This window comes from Crotalus tigris, unplaced genomic scaffold, assembly GCF_016545835.1.
Source record: "Crotalus tigris isolate CLP2741 ecotype Arizona unplaced genomic scaffold, ASM1654583v1 scf7180000020129.766959, whole genome shotgun sequence".
Lineage (NCBI taxonomy): Eukaryota > Metazoa > Chordata > Lepidosauria > Squamata > Viperidae > Crotalus > Crotalus tigris.
In genome coordinates, this window is record NW_024097870.1 from 526,801 (window position 1) to 543,415 (window position 16,615).

At 39.1% G+C, this 16,615-nt stretch overlaps 1 protein-coding gene across 3 annotated transcripts in view; it reads left to right on the top strand.

Moving 5' to 3' along the window:
- Positions 1-16,615, top strand: part of FBXW7 (F-box and WD repeat domain containing 7) — a 133,336-nt gene that overhangs the window by 33,851 nt on the left and 82,870 nt on the right. For all 3 annotated transcript variants that reach the window (XM_039365577.1, XM_039365575.1, XM_039365574.1), the window contains exon 2: positions 9,690-10,235. In XM_039365577.1, the coding sequence (XP_039221511.1) occupies positions 9,759-10,235 (477 nt within the window). In that variant the 5' untranslated portion in view covers positions 9,690-9,758. The remainder of the gene's footprint in view (positions 1-9,689; positions 10,236-16,615) is intronic.

Consider the following 16,615-nt stretch of genomic DNA (forward strand, 5'->3'; position numbering starts at 1 on the left):
GGGGAGCCCATCTGGACTCCCAGTTTGTACAGGGACGTTGGTCCGCCACGGATCTGAGAAACAACATCAACTGGCTAGAACTCAGGGCTATCCACCTAGCCTTGCAACAATTCAGAGACAGAATCAGAGGCCACCACGTTCTAGTCCTAACAGACAACATAGCAGCCAAGGCGCACATCAATCGGCAGGGGGGGACCAGATCAAAAACCCTGATGACAGAGTCACGACTCCTATTCAGCTGGGTAGAGCCCAATCTGAAGTCACTAAAAGCGGAACACATATCGGGGGTCAACAACCAGCAAGCGGACTTCCTAAGCCGCACCACAGTGGACCCTTCGGAGTGGGGGCTACACCCGAACTTGTTCCTAGACATCTCCCGCAAGTTCGGGTACCCGATCCTCGATCTGTTCGCATCATCAGACAATGCCCAGCTCCCCAGATTTTACTCTCGTTACTTCAACCCGCGAGCAGAGGGGACGGACGCTCTGAGAACTCAGTGGCCTCAGGGTCTGCTTTATGCCTTTCCCCCACTACCACTCATACCGGCGGTCATCCGCAAGCTGATTCAGGAACGGGCAGAAGTGATCCTAGTAGCACCATATTGGCCACAGAGACCGTGGTTCCGACCTGATGAACCTGTCTCAGTCGCCCCCATGGAACATTCCCCCTCATCAAGTGTCCCTACACAAGGGAACCATCAGTCACCCGGAACCCCAATGGTTACAACTGACCGCCTGGCACTTGAGCGCCAGATAATGGCACAGGAACTATTCTCTCCCGGGGCCATTACCATAATTCAAGCTTCACGCCGTCCGACAACAAACCGCATTTATGACTCCACTTGGAAAAATTTTTGCCTTTGGTGCAGGGAACGGCAGTTTGGCTTACACAAACTCTACATCCCTCAGATAGTAGATTACCTCTTGGAGGGACTAGACCGAGGCCTCCCCCCGCGACCATCCGCAGGCAAGTGGCGGCCTTGTCCACCCTCCTCACCTGCACGGATTCGGTTCCCTTAGCTCACCACCCCAGGATCCGCGCCTTTATCAAGGGCGCCTATAACACCAGACCTCCAGTAGTTCACAGGTACCCGTCCTGGGAACTACCGCGAGTGCTTCACGCACTCATTTGGTCACCATTTGAACCATTGGCGACCGTTTCCTTGTGACACCTGTCGCTAAAGGTGGCGTTCCTGATTGCCATCACATCGGCCAGACGAATTTCGGAACTGGCCACACTGTCAGACAGAAACGACCTATGCAGGGTGGTCCTTAGGTTAGATCCTGCCTTCATACCGAAGGTGAATTCACTCTTTCACAGGACACAGGAAGTAATTCTCCCAAACTTCTGTCCAAATCCAACACATGACCGGGAGCGGCAGTGGCATACATTGGACGTCCGCAGAGCCTTGCGGCGTTATATAAAGCGTACAGAACCCTTCCGCAAATCGGAGGCCCTATTTGTGTCCTTCCAAGCGGGCACCTTGGGGCGGAAAGTTTCCGCGGGCACCATTGGAAGGTGGATCCGAAGCTGTATCGCAGAAGCTTACAATGTATCATCCCTGCCGCCCCCAAGTCATCTCACGGCCCATTCCACCCGAAGCGCTGCAACTTCGGCGGCATGGGCTACCCAGGCGTCAATCGAGGAAGTTTGCAGGGCCGCGACATGGTCCTCGCCTTCCCCGTTTATACGACACTACAAGATAGACCGCTTTGCATCGGCGGACGCCTCCTTTGGTAGGAGGGTCCTCCAGCAAGTTGTCTCAGAGATCAATCTACCGGCCTTATCTGTTTCCCACCCCTTGGGACAGTGAGGCTTTGGTACGTCCCATCCGTGGATTATCCATCTCCTGTACTGGAGAAGGGGCGTTGGTCTTACCTGAACGCCTTTTCTCAGTACGGAGATGGATAATCCACACCCACCCCAAGGCCAGCAGGCCGCTAGTAGGGAGCTGAGAGCCAATACCTCGTCAATCATCAGCCAATTCGCCCTCGTTAAGAATGGACTCCACAGGAAGTGGGGGCGTGTCAAGCTTTGGCTACTTGGTCTCAAGAGCAGGCAGACAGAGAAAACCCATCCGTGGATTATCCATCTCCGTACTGAGAAAAGGCGTTCAGGTAAGACCAACGCCCCTTTCCCCCCATTGCCAGCAATGGGGTGGGCGCAGTTTTTCCATGATGCATCTGGCCCATGGGCCAGCAGTTTGACATCCCTGCTCTATGATAATAATGTACTTTACATTTTGGTCCAGTAATTGTATGTATTTATCACTTTTCTACACTGCCCATCTTTTGTAAAAAAAATTTGCTGTATTCATTTCTCCTATTCACTTACCTCTTCTTAGTTTTCTTACTAAAAGAATTTTTATTTCTATTTACATACTTTATTTTTGTTAACTGTGAACCTTTATTCTGTGATTTGGCCATTAATATTAAATATTATTTAATTCATAGACAAAGAATTTACCAAATGAAATACAGGAAGCTAGAATATAAATTAATCTACATGTCTTATTTTTTGCTGAATCTTTTATTTGGAATCTTAAAATATATTAAAGGGTAAAAAGTGCATATATAAGTACTGTATTAGAGAAGAATTCTGATATCAAATAACACTATTAATCTGTAGGAAGGGTGGGATCAGCCTTTAAAGAGAATGAAGGAAGGAAAAAATATTTGGGAGAAAAGTAGAAACAGTCCTGTGATGTTTACTGCTGGATGAATGGATGGAGAGAATGAAATAGAGTGACATGTTAATTAAAAAAAAATGCCATCTGGAATGCCCAGTCAGACCAGGAGTGTTTTGTTTTGATTCTATTCACATAATTGTAAATTAATACTTCATAGTATATGACAGAACAATATACATTAATTTCAGTTATATGTGTTAATGTATATAGTACATGCTATTATAAAGCATGATGTGTTTTATAATTTCAAATAATAGTTTAAAAATCTCATTTAGATAAGAGCTCTAATTATTTTGGTTGTCTGGTACATTAGTATTATTAGCAGTACTACTATATATATGTAATAGTGGCTGGATAGTGTAGTGGTTAGAGTGCCATCTTTGATGCAGGAGACTGGGGCAGGTCAAATCTGCTGGTACCTAACTTACCAATAGAGGTCCTTGGGCAAAGACTCCCTAACACCTCACCTGCCTACCTCAAAATATGAGAGTGACACATGAACCAGGAGAGTCATGCCTGGAGAGGATGTGGAAAGTGAAGGCGAAAGTGGTTCCAGTAGTAGTAGGAGCATTTGGGGTAGGGACTCCTAAGCGGAGAGAGGAGCTTATCAGAGCTCTCCGTCATGAAGAGTGTCAGAACAATATCAGAGCTCTCTGTCCCGAAGAGTGCAGTGCTAGGAGGAGCTAAAATTCTGCATAGAACTCGCAAACTCCCAGGCTTCTGGTAGAAGACCCGAGATTGAGGAAGACACAAACCATCCTTCAGCTAGCCTGTCTATTATGACAGTATGATATTGAGTGCATCATATTAGTCCAGCCTAATGATGTTAGAATGAATAATTGAAATTACATCCCTTCCAGTTCAGTTTCAAGTACACATACCATTTAAACTAGTAAAAAGCACTCCTAATAATTGGTTTTGCTTGAACCTGCCCAGTTAGCAATATAAGTTTGGTTACTTGAGAGAAATGCAAGTTTGACTTTGCAAACTTTTCTCCAGAATAATTAGTTTCTTTGTTTATACTGCCATATTCTTCTCGAAACACAATTTCAACTTGTTCGTGCTCATAAAAACTTTTAAAAAAATATTATTTAAAACTTTCCAAATATTGGAAAAATAGTAATACAGTTAGTTTTCAACTTACAACTGTAATTGAGCCAGGCAATTATTAGTCATATAACATGACCAACTCGCTTTACAACTTTTTTGTGGCAGTTACTAAGTGAACAGGGCATTCGTTAAGTTAAGTATTTGCTGTGTAGCATTTTTTTCAGAAACTGGAAGTAAATGCAGATTTTCAGAAAAAAAAATTATAAAATGTAATTATGTATACCAGGGTGGGCTGCAAATGGTACTAAATGTGAGCCAGTTGCCAAATACTCAAATGTGGTGAGATGACTGTGGGGCGATATTCATAACTTCAGGATTGAGTCATAAGTAGCTTTTTGGGGAGGTCCATTGTAACTCTGAATGGTCGCTAAGCAACTGGTCATGAATCGAGGAAAACCTGTGGGCTTTTTACTCTGTGAAGTAAGCCTTTGAGGAACTAATTGAACTTTAAATAATAAAATGAAAAAAATCTTGGAAATCATATTAATAGCCCTTCTTCCATTTGAAAACAGCCAACTATTTGTAATAGATCCTAAAGGTAAAATATCTGAGATATCAGTTTATAATTCTTTTGTGGTTTCAGTTTTCTGATCTCTTTCATTTCTTTTCTATGATTTACAGTTTCATAAATCCCTGTGTTGATGCTAACTACTTTTCTTCTCTCATATAATTTGCTAGTCTGTTTGTGCTCATTCTAATCTCATTTTCAATAGTTTTTGTATCAGTATATAAATATGTGGCCAATATTGCTGAGTTCAACCATTTAAGTGGCTTACAATATGACAGCCGAAAATGACAGCCAAAATACAATATGACAGCCATTTTGTGAGTGACCGTCGCTGTTGCTATTGTAGCTGCTGCTGCTGCCATTGCCGCCTCCCCGTCCCCCCCTTCCCCAACTGCGTCTTCTCTGCCCTTCAGGTTTTGCTAGTTTGCATTTTTTCCTTTATTTTTCCCCACTACTGAACGGAGTCCTGGCGAAACTAGCTGTATTTGCTATGGTTCCAGCATCCATAGGTAATACGATTACCATGTGTGATCTTCCCAGCCAGCTTCTGATCAGCAGAATCAGTGGGGGAAGCCAAATTCCCTTAATGATCACATGATTCACTTAACAATTACAGTGATTTGCTTAACAGTCATGGCAAAAAAGGTTGTAAAATCAGGCACAAATCACTTAACTGCCTTGCTTAACAATAGAAAGTCTGGATCCAATTGTGGACTACCTGTACAACCATTCATTTAGTGACCATTCAGAATTACAATGGCACTGAAAAAAGTGCCTTTGCACTCAGAATTGTCACAGCATCTCCCTAGTCACATGATCAAAATTTGGTGCTTGGCAACTGGCATGTATTTACAACAATTGAGTGTCCCGAGGGTAACCTGATTACATTTGAGACCTTTCCCAAGCAACCTCTGACAGGAAAAGTCAATGAGGGATGGCAGATTTGCTTAATAACAGCATGATTCATTTAACAACTCCAGTACTTAACAACTGTGGTAAAAAATCATAAAACTGGACATGAGTCACTTAGGAACCATCTTAGCAATGGAAATTCTGGTCTCAATTCTGGTGATAAGTTGAGGACTCCCTGTATCCATAAATATTTAACCATTTAGACTCCTGATATGCTTGTTATTCCTGTCTATACCATATGAAAGATCCTGGGATGGCTAAATTAAGAGTGAAAAATTTCCATGGGAAAGGATGTGCTATTAGATCAGTGATTCTCAACCTTTCTAATGCCGTGACCCCATAATACAGTTCCCCATGTTGTGGTGACCCCCAAGTGGGTGTGGCCACCAATAAGAGGGAGTAGGACAGCTAGGGAAAAGGGAAAAAAATGGCGGACAGCATGGTTTGGTGACCCCTGTGAAAAGGTCATTCGACCCCAAATGGGATCCCGACCCACAGGTTGAGAACCACTGTATTAGATGAAGGATGTGCAGGAAAGAAATTGTGTTCCTCTCTCTTCCATGATCTTTTAAGGGCCTTTGCTTATTTTATTTGATGTGCCCTTTAAAAAGAGGGCATAGCTGTGTCAATGGCAAAAAAAAGAACAGTTGAGCAAAACTGAGCTGAGGAGAAAACGAAAATACACAGAAAAGAGCTGAACGCTTTGCAACTGAGCAAAACGAAGCAGCAGAACTTTCAGATAGCAGTAGCTGACAAGTGCCAGTAACAGTCACAATAATGCAGTGATATTATAACCAATTCCCTCCCTTCCTCCCAATAGTGAATAGAGGCAAAATACAAGAGACCAGAAAATCTGCAACTCCAAGGGGTAGATTCTGGCAAGGTGAGGAATTTTATAGGAGATGATCCAGAGTGAAAACTACAACTTATAGTGTCAGGAAGGCTAAGTACCTGACAGCAGCTGCAGCCTTGAAGAAGGAGGTAAGAAGCCAGAGTTAATACAGACTCTCCCCTACTGAGATCAAATAAATGAGCCATGGGACAGAGTGGGTGGGGAATCACAGACTCAGAAAGGAATAGCCCAGACACAATTGAAAGGAAAATAGATAAAGAAGATTCAAGAATGTGAATCTATTTAACTCCAGAATCATAAAATAAAGGATGAAGTTAGAATATAGAACAATAAAAGTAAGTGGCTAGATTAGAACTATAATTAGAGATAGAACTGTAAATAAAGTAGAGGTAAAAATAGAACAATAGAGAATAAAAGTAAAAATAGTTCTCTGATATAACAACTTCAAAATAGAACTATTATGAGAAAACTTTATTTTATAATATTTTTTGGTAGTGAAGTCTTTGCTGAAGGGAATTGTACACAATGAATAATATATGAAATTCACTACTTAAGAATTTGTGATATAATAGCATAATTATTTTTAAATAAAGGTTTATACTTCAAAAATGGAACAATAAAAGTGAGTAATAAAACTAAGAGGTAAAAAAAATTATGTAAGGTCAAAATAAAGTGAGCATCAAAATAAATAGAGTTGAGATGTAGAAATAGTTACGCTTTTGAGAATGAATTGTTTTAATAGTCAGAAATCTAGGACAAAAAACCCATAATTACAAATATTTTTCTTATTTGATATGGGACCTGAAGAAGAAGCTTTGTCAAAGACTATAGGTTTGATAAATCTGGAAGGGGTTACTAATCGGATAACTTGACCTCAAGTCTTTTTGTTAGGAGAAACGTTCTTTAAACCAGGGGTGTCAAACTGGCGGCCCGTGGGCCAGATGCATCATAGCGAAACTGTGCCCACTCTATTGCCGGCAATGGCAAAAAAGTCGTGATATGTTGCGACATGTCATGTGACGTTGCGAGTTTGACACTCCTGCTTTAAACAATCCTTCAGACTTTAGAGTGCTTTGCCTCTTCCCCATTCAGAGTAAAAATGAAGCAAATGCTTGAGAAAGTATGAATTATTCCAACCATTCTTATGGAATATAAAAATATAGCTAATGACAGTAAGTCTATGATCTGTTGGATGAGAAGGACAAACTGCTGCTTTTCCATAAAGATGCACATGAATTGTGGGTTGACAGTAGATGAAACTGGGAATTCTGTATTCATTAATCTCTACTCTCTTTAACTGAAGGACATCCACTGTTGCACTTTAAGACTTGGGAGGTAGTTTTTATAATTTCCATGTGCAATAAACTTCTAGAAACAGTTTTGATCTTTGAAGATCTACATAGCTTGGCACCTGACTAGGTACAGAACTGTCTACTTCTATTTAGATCCTATTCATTCTGTGTATGCCTCTCAGGAAGCAATGCTTAAGAATCCTCCCCATGCAATCTAGGAAACAGTTATGAACTTCTGTTTTCTTTATCTTGCCATCAAATTCAAGACTCTGTAAAACAATTCATAATGTAATTACTGTAATCACTTTTTTCAGAGCTTAAGGTGGTATGCAAGCATCTCTTCTCCCATTCATGTCAACCATAATTTCATGTATTAACTGGGTTGAGACTGAATGATTACCCCAAATCACAGAATGTTTCATAGCCAAGCACAAGTTTAACCTGGGTTTTCCTGGTCTCTTAATTGCAAAACTAATTTTAAGTAGCTCTAATTAGGAGACTGGAAGAAAGATCGAGGTGTCTTTAAATTTGAAGCCTTTTTTCCGAGAAATATAGAAAATATATGTTCCAAATTTAGCCAAGATATCAAATTGAATATAAAGAAAATTAGCAATCTGGACTTGTGAGATAATTATAATTCTATGTCCTAGTAACTTTGTATTTGGACTTTCTTTGTATTCTAATTTTAGGTAGTCCAACAATTATTTTTTGTTAATAATCTTCACTCCAGCACAACATCCTATGATTTAAGCTGCTGAAACTTTATTTCATGATATTCATGAATAAATAGTTATTAATGAAATTAAGACAATCTGAGAATTAGGCACTCTAAGACAAATTTAACATTTATGGAAACAAATTTATAGAAAGATTTCGTATAGATACTTATGAGATTTTTATACTCCTTATTTAGTTGCCATTAGAATAAAAGGTGTATTTTAAAATGACACATTAAAGAGCTGCTGTGGGGATTTCTTACCTGATGATTTCAGTTATATACTATGCTTTAAAATAATCTGTCAGTTATTTTAATAAGCAGAAAGAGCTGCCCCCTAGTGGAGTAATGTGCAAGTGCATCTGATATGATTTGTTTCTCATTTTTAATCTGGTTTGAAACCAGATTCCATATCATACCATACGTAAGAGAAATTCAGTGAATAAAAGTGTATTACAGTGGATCAATTGATGCTGTATCTCCTGTTAACAAATTAAATTACTTGGCTTTTCAGTATTATATCGTTGATGTATTATCATATTGTGCTGTGGAGTTTTTTTTGTTTTTGTTTTTGTCAGACTTTAAAGAACCAAATAGCACTTTTGTGTAATCAAAGATTCTTTGGCTTTGATTTCTTGATTAAGACTCCCTAAATGCACCATGGGATTTCTAAAACAGTTTAGTTTAACTGGAGGAATTGAATTCCAATATTTGTTCGAGTCTTTGTCATATTTTCATCCAGTTTTATGCTAATATTATATACTTAGCCAATTAAAATGTCAATAACTAGTTCTTTATTACCACTTAATATAAATTAGTATTCCATAATCTTGTTTTTTCTAGGTCTACAAATGTTATTTCTACAGTCAGTAAAGCAAAAAGGCATTAAAGATTAAAAATATGGTCTCATATTTCTGAAGATTATTGGAAATTACTCCTTTGGCCTGAAGATTTAGTTTAAATTTAGAATGAATATTAATTTACAACTTAAAATATTTTAATAGTACATATATGCCTTTTCATTTGCTTTGTATAAAAGGATAAAATTTTAAAAAGTTCATTGGGAATTATCAATGTTTGTCATTTATATTTTTATATACAGAATAGTGTTTGTTTATACTGTATGCTAAACATAAACAAAATGGTATACAATCAAACTGATGACAAGTGGCTTTAAAACTATTTAATGTGCATTTTGATTTTCAAACCACCTCAGTTCTTAAATATTTTTGAAAAATTAGGATTGGAGTCAATTACTAAGATTAGATATCGTTATTTAAAATATTTTCATTATAGCTGACACTACCATCAGTGTCAAATTTAAATGCAATAGTCTATAAGATTCTTACTGTATTACTGTGGGCATATAGTGTTTTGTTCTTAATATTTCCTCTTATACCACTTAGATTTAATTTAGCATATAAAACAGACTATTAAAATGCATAGAAACAAGATTTTATTTGCAATAAGTTCATTGCAATATAAAATTAAGTTGATATGTTACATCAGAAGTATTCTGTGTTAAGAGATATTCTTAATATCTAAATCGATATAATTAAGAGTATAATAAAGTTATAATTGTGACAATTCTCTTCTTTTTCTCTTCTCAGAATGTAAAAACTTTTGCATCTTCAGATAGTTTAGGGAAGGTCCAAGAAGTAGCAAACTGGCTTTTGGAAATGAATCAGGAACTCATATCTGTTGGCAGCAAGAGACGACGAACTGGTGGTTCTATTCGAGGTAATACATCAAGCCAAGTGGATGAAGAGCAAATGAATCGAGTTGTGGAGGAGGAACAACAGTTACGACAACAAGATGAAGTTGTTGCAAGAAATGGGGAAACTGGTGAAAGCCAACCTGGACTGTGTCATAGAAATGAATCTCAATTGGAAGAAAACAACAACAGATTTATTGAAGTAGATGAAGAATATTCTGGCAACCAAGAAGAGGAGGAAGAAGATGAACATACTGGCATACCAGAGGAAGAGGAGGACATGGAGGAGGAAGAAGAAATGGATCAAGATAGTGATGATTTTGATCAGTCTGATGAAAGCAGCAGAGATGAGCAAACTAATTGTAATAATATCATAAATTCAAATGGTAATATGGACTTAACAATACATCAGCAGTCATCGCCATTCTATATTAAATCTAAGGTGAGTAACTTTAAATACTAATAAGTACAGTTTTAGAATGTAGAGAGTAAAGTTCCCAAGATGAATATATTCTGTTTACTATCAACTATTTGTAGCACTGTTCAAATATTTTTCTTTGAAAGAAAATATCTAACTAAATAAAAATAGCATTACTATTTCTGTTTTTGCTTTCTTAAAATCTATGCTAAGATTTACTTCAAAACATTTTTCTTTCTCTAATTTCTGAATTAATTTTTTGTAGCTCTAAATAGGCTTATTCTCAGAATTTCTGAAGCTTCAGATTTTGCAGGAAAATATTTTAACTTTTAACTTTTGTTTATAAATCTGTATTTGCAAAGTACTGGTGCAATAGGCTGTCAAAACCTGGTTGAATAATAAAACATACTTTTTCTGATGTTCTGATGTTTGGTTAAGAAAATGTTTTCCATTTTAATATTTCTGCTTTTAATATATTAGAAATTAGGAATTAAATTAACTGTGATTTTGCTTGCATGACTTGCTAAGCCGTAATGTGGCTAAATCTAGCATGACACCTGAATATGAACCATGGTTTAAACTGTTCAAGAAGAAATGCCTTAATTGTAATTTGTAATCATTGCTATCGTGAATGAACTCACTTAAAACACAGTGCAAACCCATATATATGGGATATGGTCTTCTAGATCAGGGCTTTTCAACCTTTTCACCGATTGTACCACTTTTAGAATATGAAAACATTCAAGTACCACCAGTCACCTAGCGAGGTGTCAAAAACTTGACCAAAAAAAAAAAAAAATGGAAAAAAGTGATAAAGTACAGGTAGTCCTTGACTTACAACAGTTTGCTTAGTGAGTGTTCAAAGTTACAACGGCAATGAAAAAAGTGATTTATGATCATTTTTCACACTTATAACTGTTGAAGCATCCCCAGGGTCATGTGATTTACATTTCGATGCTTGGCAACCATTCATATTTATTTTTTTAAAAGATATTTTATTGTTTTTTTAATTTTTAAGAAAAAGTACTCAGGACACACCATGGTGTTTGGGTAATCAGACATTCAAAAGTAAAAACATAAATAAACAACTCAACTTAATACATTCACTGTCCCCTCTCTATTTCTCTCAAATAACACAATATGTTTTAAATATTCCATTTCTAAATTAAATTTCTATTACTACTAAACCTGTTTTAAAACTTTATCAGTTTACAGTTACCATAATCAAATTTAACTTTAAATCAACAAGTTATCAGTTCAGGTATCCCTTCCAGATGTATTCTAGTTCTTAATCTCTCTCATCCCTCCTTTTATCACCAATCTCATTTATTTCTTCTTCCACTACACAATAGCTATCTTAGTTAAAAAATAATGTTAAACCTTAATTCAGTTTAATTTATTACACAAACTTCAAATTTCATACAATTGATTATCATACCTTATCACATCTGTTATTGTACAAAAAGATCATCTAACAACTGATTTAAAACACTCCATTAATTATTAAAACCATCCCAATCTAAAAAAATCAACATTTTTTCAATTCCAATACATAATTTTCATCAAAATAGATCTATTATTCCAAAAAGTACATTCTTAATCTATTTAAAATATCTATTCTAAAAATCACCCTCATATATATACAGCATATATTTATATTTTTTCTTGCTTCTAACTCTAAATCATAATCCTTAAAACAATCCATAAATCCAACATTGCCTTTTAATCCATTACACAAATTTAAATTTCTCTTTCAGTCTAATTCTGGCTTTTTTTCTGTGCCAGGCAGGTTTCCATAAAGACGCTTCCTTTTCAGCCAGTAGATCTATTTTTGTTGCTTGCAGTAGCTTTTGAAAGGATAGAAATCCCATCCTCTGCATTAGACATCTATTTCTCTCCTCCTTGAAGCATCGTTGCTTTGTAGTTTGAAATCTCAGTCTTTGCTTCTTCTGTTCCTCTAAGTTGCACATGGAAGTTTATAAGATAGAATAAGTTCCTCTTTTATCTCTGTTGATTCCTCTTGTAGTATGTTTTGATTTATAGCATAGTCAGATGTAGCCTGGACATCCATTTGAACAATTGAAGTGAAATTTCTGGATCTTAGTTCTGTAGTAAACTTTTTCATTGTAGCACATATTTCTGCAGTAGCCTCATAGATCTTTTCCAATATAATTGTACAGTTTAATTGTGACTGAGGTTTCTCCATTTTGATAGTGATTAAAAAAGTCTCTTTTTTTCTTTTTTGTGGAGGCTATATTTGATATAATTTAGGCAATATCCACCCCCACAGTTCCCACAGCTACACAGCTTATCTTTTCTCTTCAAAAGTATTTTGAAGGTCAGGTCTGTTCCATCTTCAAACCAAGTAACCAGAAGCTGCAGTATTAACTTTTCGCCACTAGATGTCCTTAGTAAATTAAAAAAGGTATTTTCCAGACACCATTTCCTTTTTTCTATCTTTTAAAGTATAATGTGAAAAAGAAATAATCTTCCAGCATAGGATGATAGTACAGTTTTTAGAAAGAGAGGAAAAGAAAAAAAAATTTTTTTCTGTACCCCAAACAATATAGAAGTAAAATATAGTCTTTAAATTTTTGTTCTATTTTTATAGAACACCTTTCTTCCCAAAGAATGTAGAAGCTGCCTTTTCAAGCCAGGGAAATAATTCCAATAAGGCTCTTTCAGGTACCAAAAACAAAATAAAACAGAGAGAATAGCAAAGAAAAATCTCACTCGGATTCACCACGGGGGTTCTTACAGTTTAGATATTCTTTGACTTGCGGTTTGAAGCATTTTACTGTCCGATCTTCTCCGTCGGCCCTCAGAGATAGCTCAGACAGCTGAAGGAGCCACCGCTCCTCATCAGCTGAGCAGAGTTTCCTCAACAGAAGTCGCACCCTCCAGGACGACTTTTGACCCGCATAAGGGTCTACCGGCGGAGGGAAGGCTAGCCGATGAGACGAGTCTCCCCGTGCGACTAGAGACGCTGTGAACCAGAACTGGAAGTTGCAACCGATTCATATTTATGATGGTCACATTGTTCCAGGGTCATGTGATCACCTTTTGCAACCTTCTGACAAGCAAAGTTAGTGGGGAAACCAGATTCACTTAGCAACCATGTTACTAATTTAATCTCTCTCTCCCTCTTTCTTTCCCTTTCTCTCTCCCTCTCCCTCTTTCTCCCTCCCTTTCTCTCTCCCTCTCTTTCCCTCTCTTCCTCTCTCTGTTTCTTTCTCCCTCTTTCTCTCCCTCTCTCTATTTCTCTCTCTCCCTTTTTCTTTCTCTCTTTCTAACTCTCCCTTCCTCTCTCTCCTTTTTTTCTCTCTATTTCTCTCTTTCTCTTTCACTTTCTCTTCCTCTCTATTTCTCTCTCCCTTTCTCTCTCTCTCCCTCTTTCTTTCTCTCTCCCTCTCTTTCTCTCTCCCTCCCTCTCTATTTCTCCCTCCTTTCTCTCCCTCTTTCCACCTCTTTCTTTCTTTCTTTCTTTCTTTTTTCTTTCTTTCTTTCTCTCTCTCTCTCTCTCTCTCTCTCTTTCTTTCTTTCTTTTTTTCTCCCTCTTTCTCCTCTCTCTCTTTCTCTTTTCATCTCTTTCTCTCTCCCTCTCTCTTTCTTTCCCTCCCTCTCTACCTCCTCTCTTTCTCTCTCTCTCCAATCGGGGATCAGTTTGGAGGTGTGGAGGGGAGGGGAGCGGCCGAGGGCTTCCTGTGTGACCTTGAAGCAGCCATCTTTGGAGTACCAATGCTGCTCCAACCAGGCTCGAGCCGGGCAGAGCGGGCGATGGAAGAGGAGTAGGCCAATCGCCTTACCGGCACCCGGGACTCCGGTGCGCCTTCCCGGCCAGCGGGGCCTACAGTAGAACCAGGATCGCGCGGCTCCCCGGGAAAGGGACTTCCTGGCTGCACTTCACAGGGGCGGGGTACCTGGGCGCAAGTGAGGCCGCAACAGAGAGGGGGGGAAGAAGGAGGGGTGGTTGTGAGGTTGACCCTCAGGGCCGCAACGCGAGAGGTCTCAAACACCTACCTGCAAGTGGATGGATCTGTTCCCTTCAGGCTTGCACTTCTGAAGTAAGAAGAGGGGGGAAAGGCGACACGGATCCTGCACAAGGAGTCCCTGGGGAGGGCGGGGCCTTGCTATGCGCCTGCACTCTTCGTGCGCCCTCAGTAGGGCTCCTGCAGCCGTCACCAAGCAGCTTGTTTTCAATTTCAACAACCAAGTGAGCTGTGAAGGAGGGGGGAGGAAGACAATGCCACGGGGGCGGTGGGGGGAAGGAAGGCGACGCCATGTACCACCAGCCAGGTGGTCACGTACCACTAGTGGTACGCCTACCACTGGTTGAAAAGCCCTATTCTAGATAAGCCTTTCACCAGAGTTGTTAAAACTGGTATTATATTTCCCTGCCATTCTGAGATTAGAAGTACCCAAAAAAACTAATATAATTCCAAAAATAGGCTTAACATAGCTTTAAAAAGCAAGAAAAAAAATCTGTAAGAAAGACTGCCTTTCAAAAACAATTGCTATTTAAAAATATGTTCTATTCACTTTGTATTATTATATCCACCCCAAAAATATAAAGTGTGATTCGTGTTGCTGATCCTTGACATAGAATATAGCTGTGATTACCTTTCTTTCTATTCTTTGCCATAAAAAAGAGGGAGTACAAAAAGGAATTGTTCCAATTCTAGAGTCTGCTATTCCCAGGTCTGCCAATGTCATTGAAGTTTTTCATTTTTAATTTGAGATATTTACAAGTTAAAATAGGGGTGTCAAACTGCCATCCCGCAGGCTGGACGCGTCACGTGGAAGCCGTGCCCACGCCATTGCCGGCAATGGCAAAACCGGCCCGATATGTTGCGCGACATCACGTGACGTTACGACATGCCTGAGTTAAAAGAATCAAGTAAAAAATAGAGTATGTTAGCTAGCCATCACAAAGGTTGCTGTGGTTTGTGCTTATGCACGCCATGGTCAGATAAGTAGGTAGCTTTTAGTAGTACTGCCAGATGTAGTTTAGCATATCTGTGAAGATGGTCTGTTTGTGGATTAATTGTTCCACAAAATTTCATTCCAAGTACAAACAGGTAAGATGTCAGGGAGACAGGCTGTGAGTTACTATAATTAATTTGAAGCCTGTTATTGGAACAAAAATACTATTTCAAATGCTGTGAAGGTGAAACAAGGATCTACAGTGTAAGTAACAACAGAAAGGTAGTCCCTTATATTAAGATGTGAAGTGGAAAAAAAAATCTGTACAGGCAGTCCTCGATTTATGACCATTTGTTCAATGACTGAGGTTATGACGGCATTGAATGATGATACTTATAATGTGCCCAAAGTTACGGCTATTGCATCACCTCCACATTCACACCCTCAAGTGATCAAAATCCGGGTGTTTGGCACCCTGTCTGCTTTTAGACCACCAGGGTGCTGCAACTCACCCTGCCTGCCTTTCCATCTGTGCCCTTTTGTCCCCCTGCCATCCTGTATTCCATTGCCCTCCCTGACATTCACCACGGTCTTTTTAGTCCCACTCATGATAAGGCCTGCCTGACCTGCCTGCTGGGCCGTATGGGGCTGGCTTGACATGGCATAAAAGAAAAAAACCCTGCAGAAAGCAGCTTAAAGGCATCACAATACACGAAACTGCTCCTTGGGAATGCTGGGCTTGCTAGCAAATGCTGGCGCTTGCTGGCAAGGTCATGCATGCTGCCACTTGCTGAGGCAGGATGGGGAGAGAAATTCTGACACTTGCTAGGGACTGAAAGCTTCCCAGAATGTGACAAACAGCCGAGAGTTGTGTGGTTCTCGGACTGCTTGACACCCTGCAAAACTGGGTGGCCAAAATGGCATAGCAGGGAGCAAGTTAGGTGGGTGGGGGGAATTGGAGGCTGTCTCTTATCTTAATGAACTTCAAAGCTGATAGAGATCAAGCTGGGAATGGCTTGGATTGGGCGGGGTATTTTCTTAAAGACCTGTGATTCTCGATTAACCGCAACAGGAAGAACTGGGGTTGCCATAGTAATTCAGTACAGTCACGTGACATTTCTCTTTGACTTGACTTATTACCGCAGTTCTGATCCCAATTGTGATTGTACAGTAAGTCGAGGACTACCAACTTTTTTTAGTCAATCGAGATAGAACGTGGAATAGTCTTGCCTCCTCCTACATATGTTTACAAAGCTAATTTGGTTTTGCAGTTGGCTTGGGTTTTTGAACCCAAATTTTATTTCCTCGTTATTTGACTTTAGTACAGTGTACTGCCTTTGCACACAAGCCATTGTCAGCATCATGTAGTTTAGTTTAGCAACACAGCCAACATTTTCCTTCTGTTGGGATGTTGATGCACAGTAGCCTTTCATTTATTTGTTTGATTTATAGGGCCACTCAGTTGACTAACAACTCAAGGC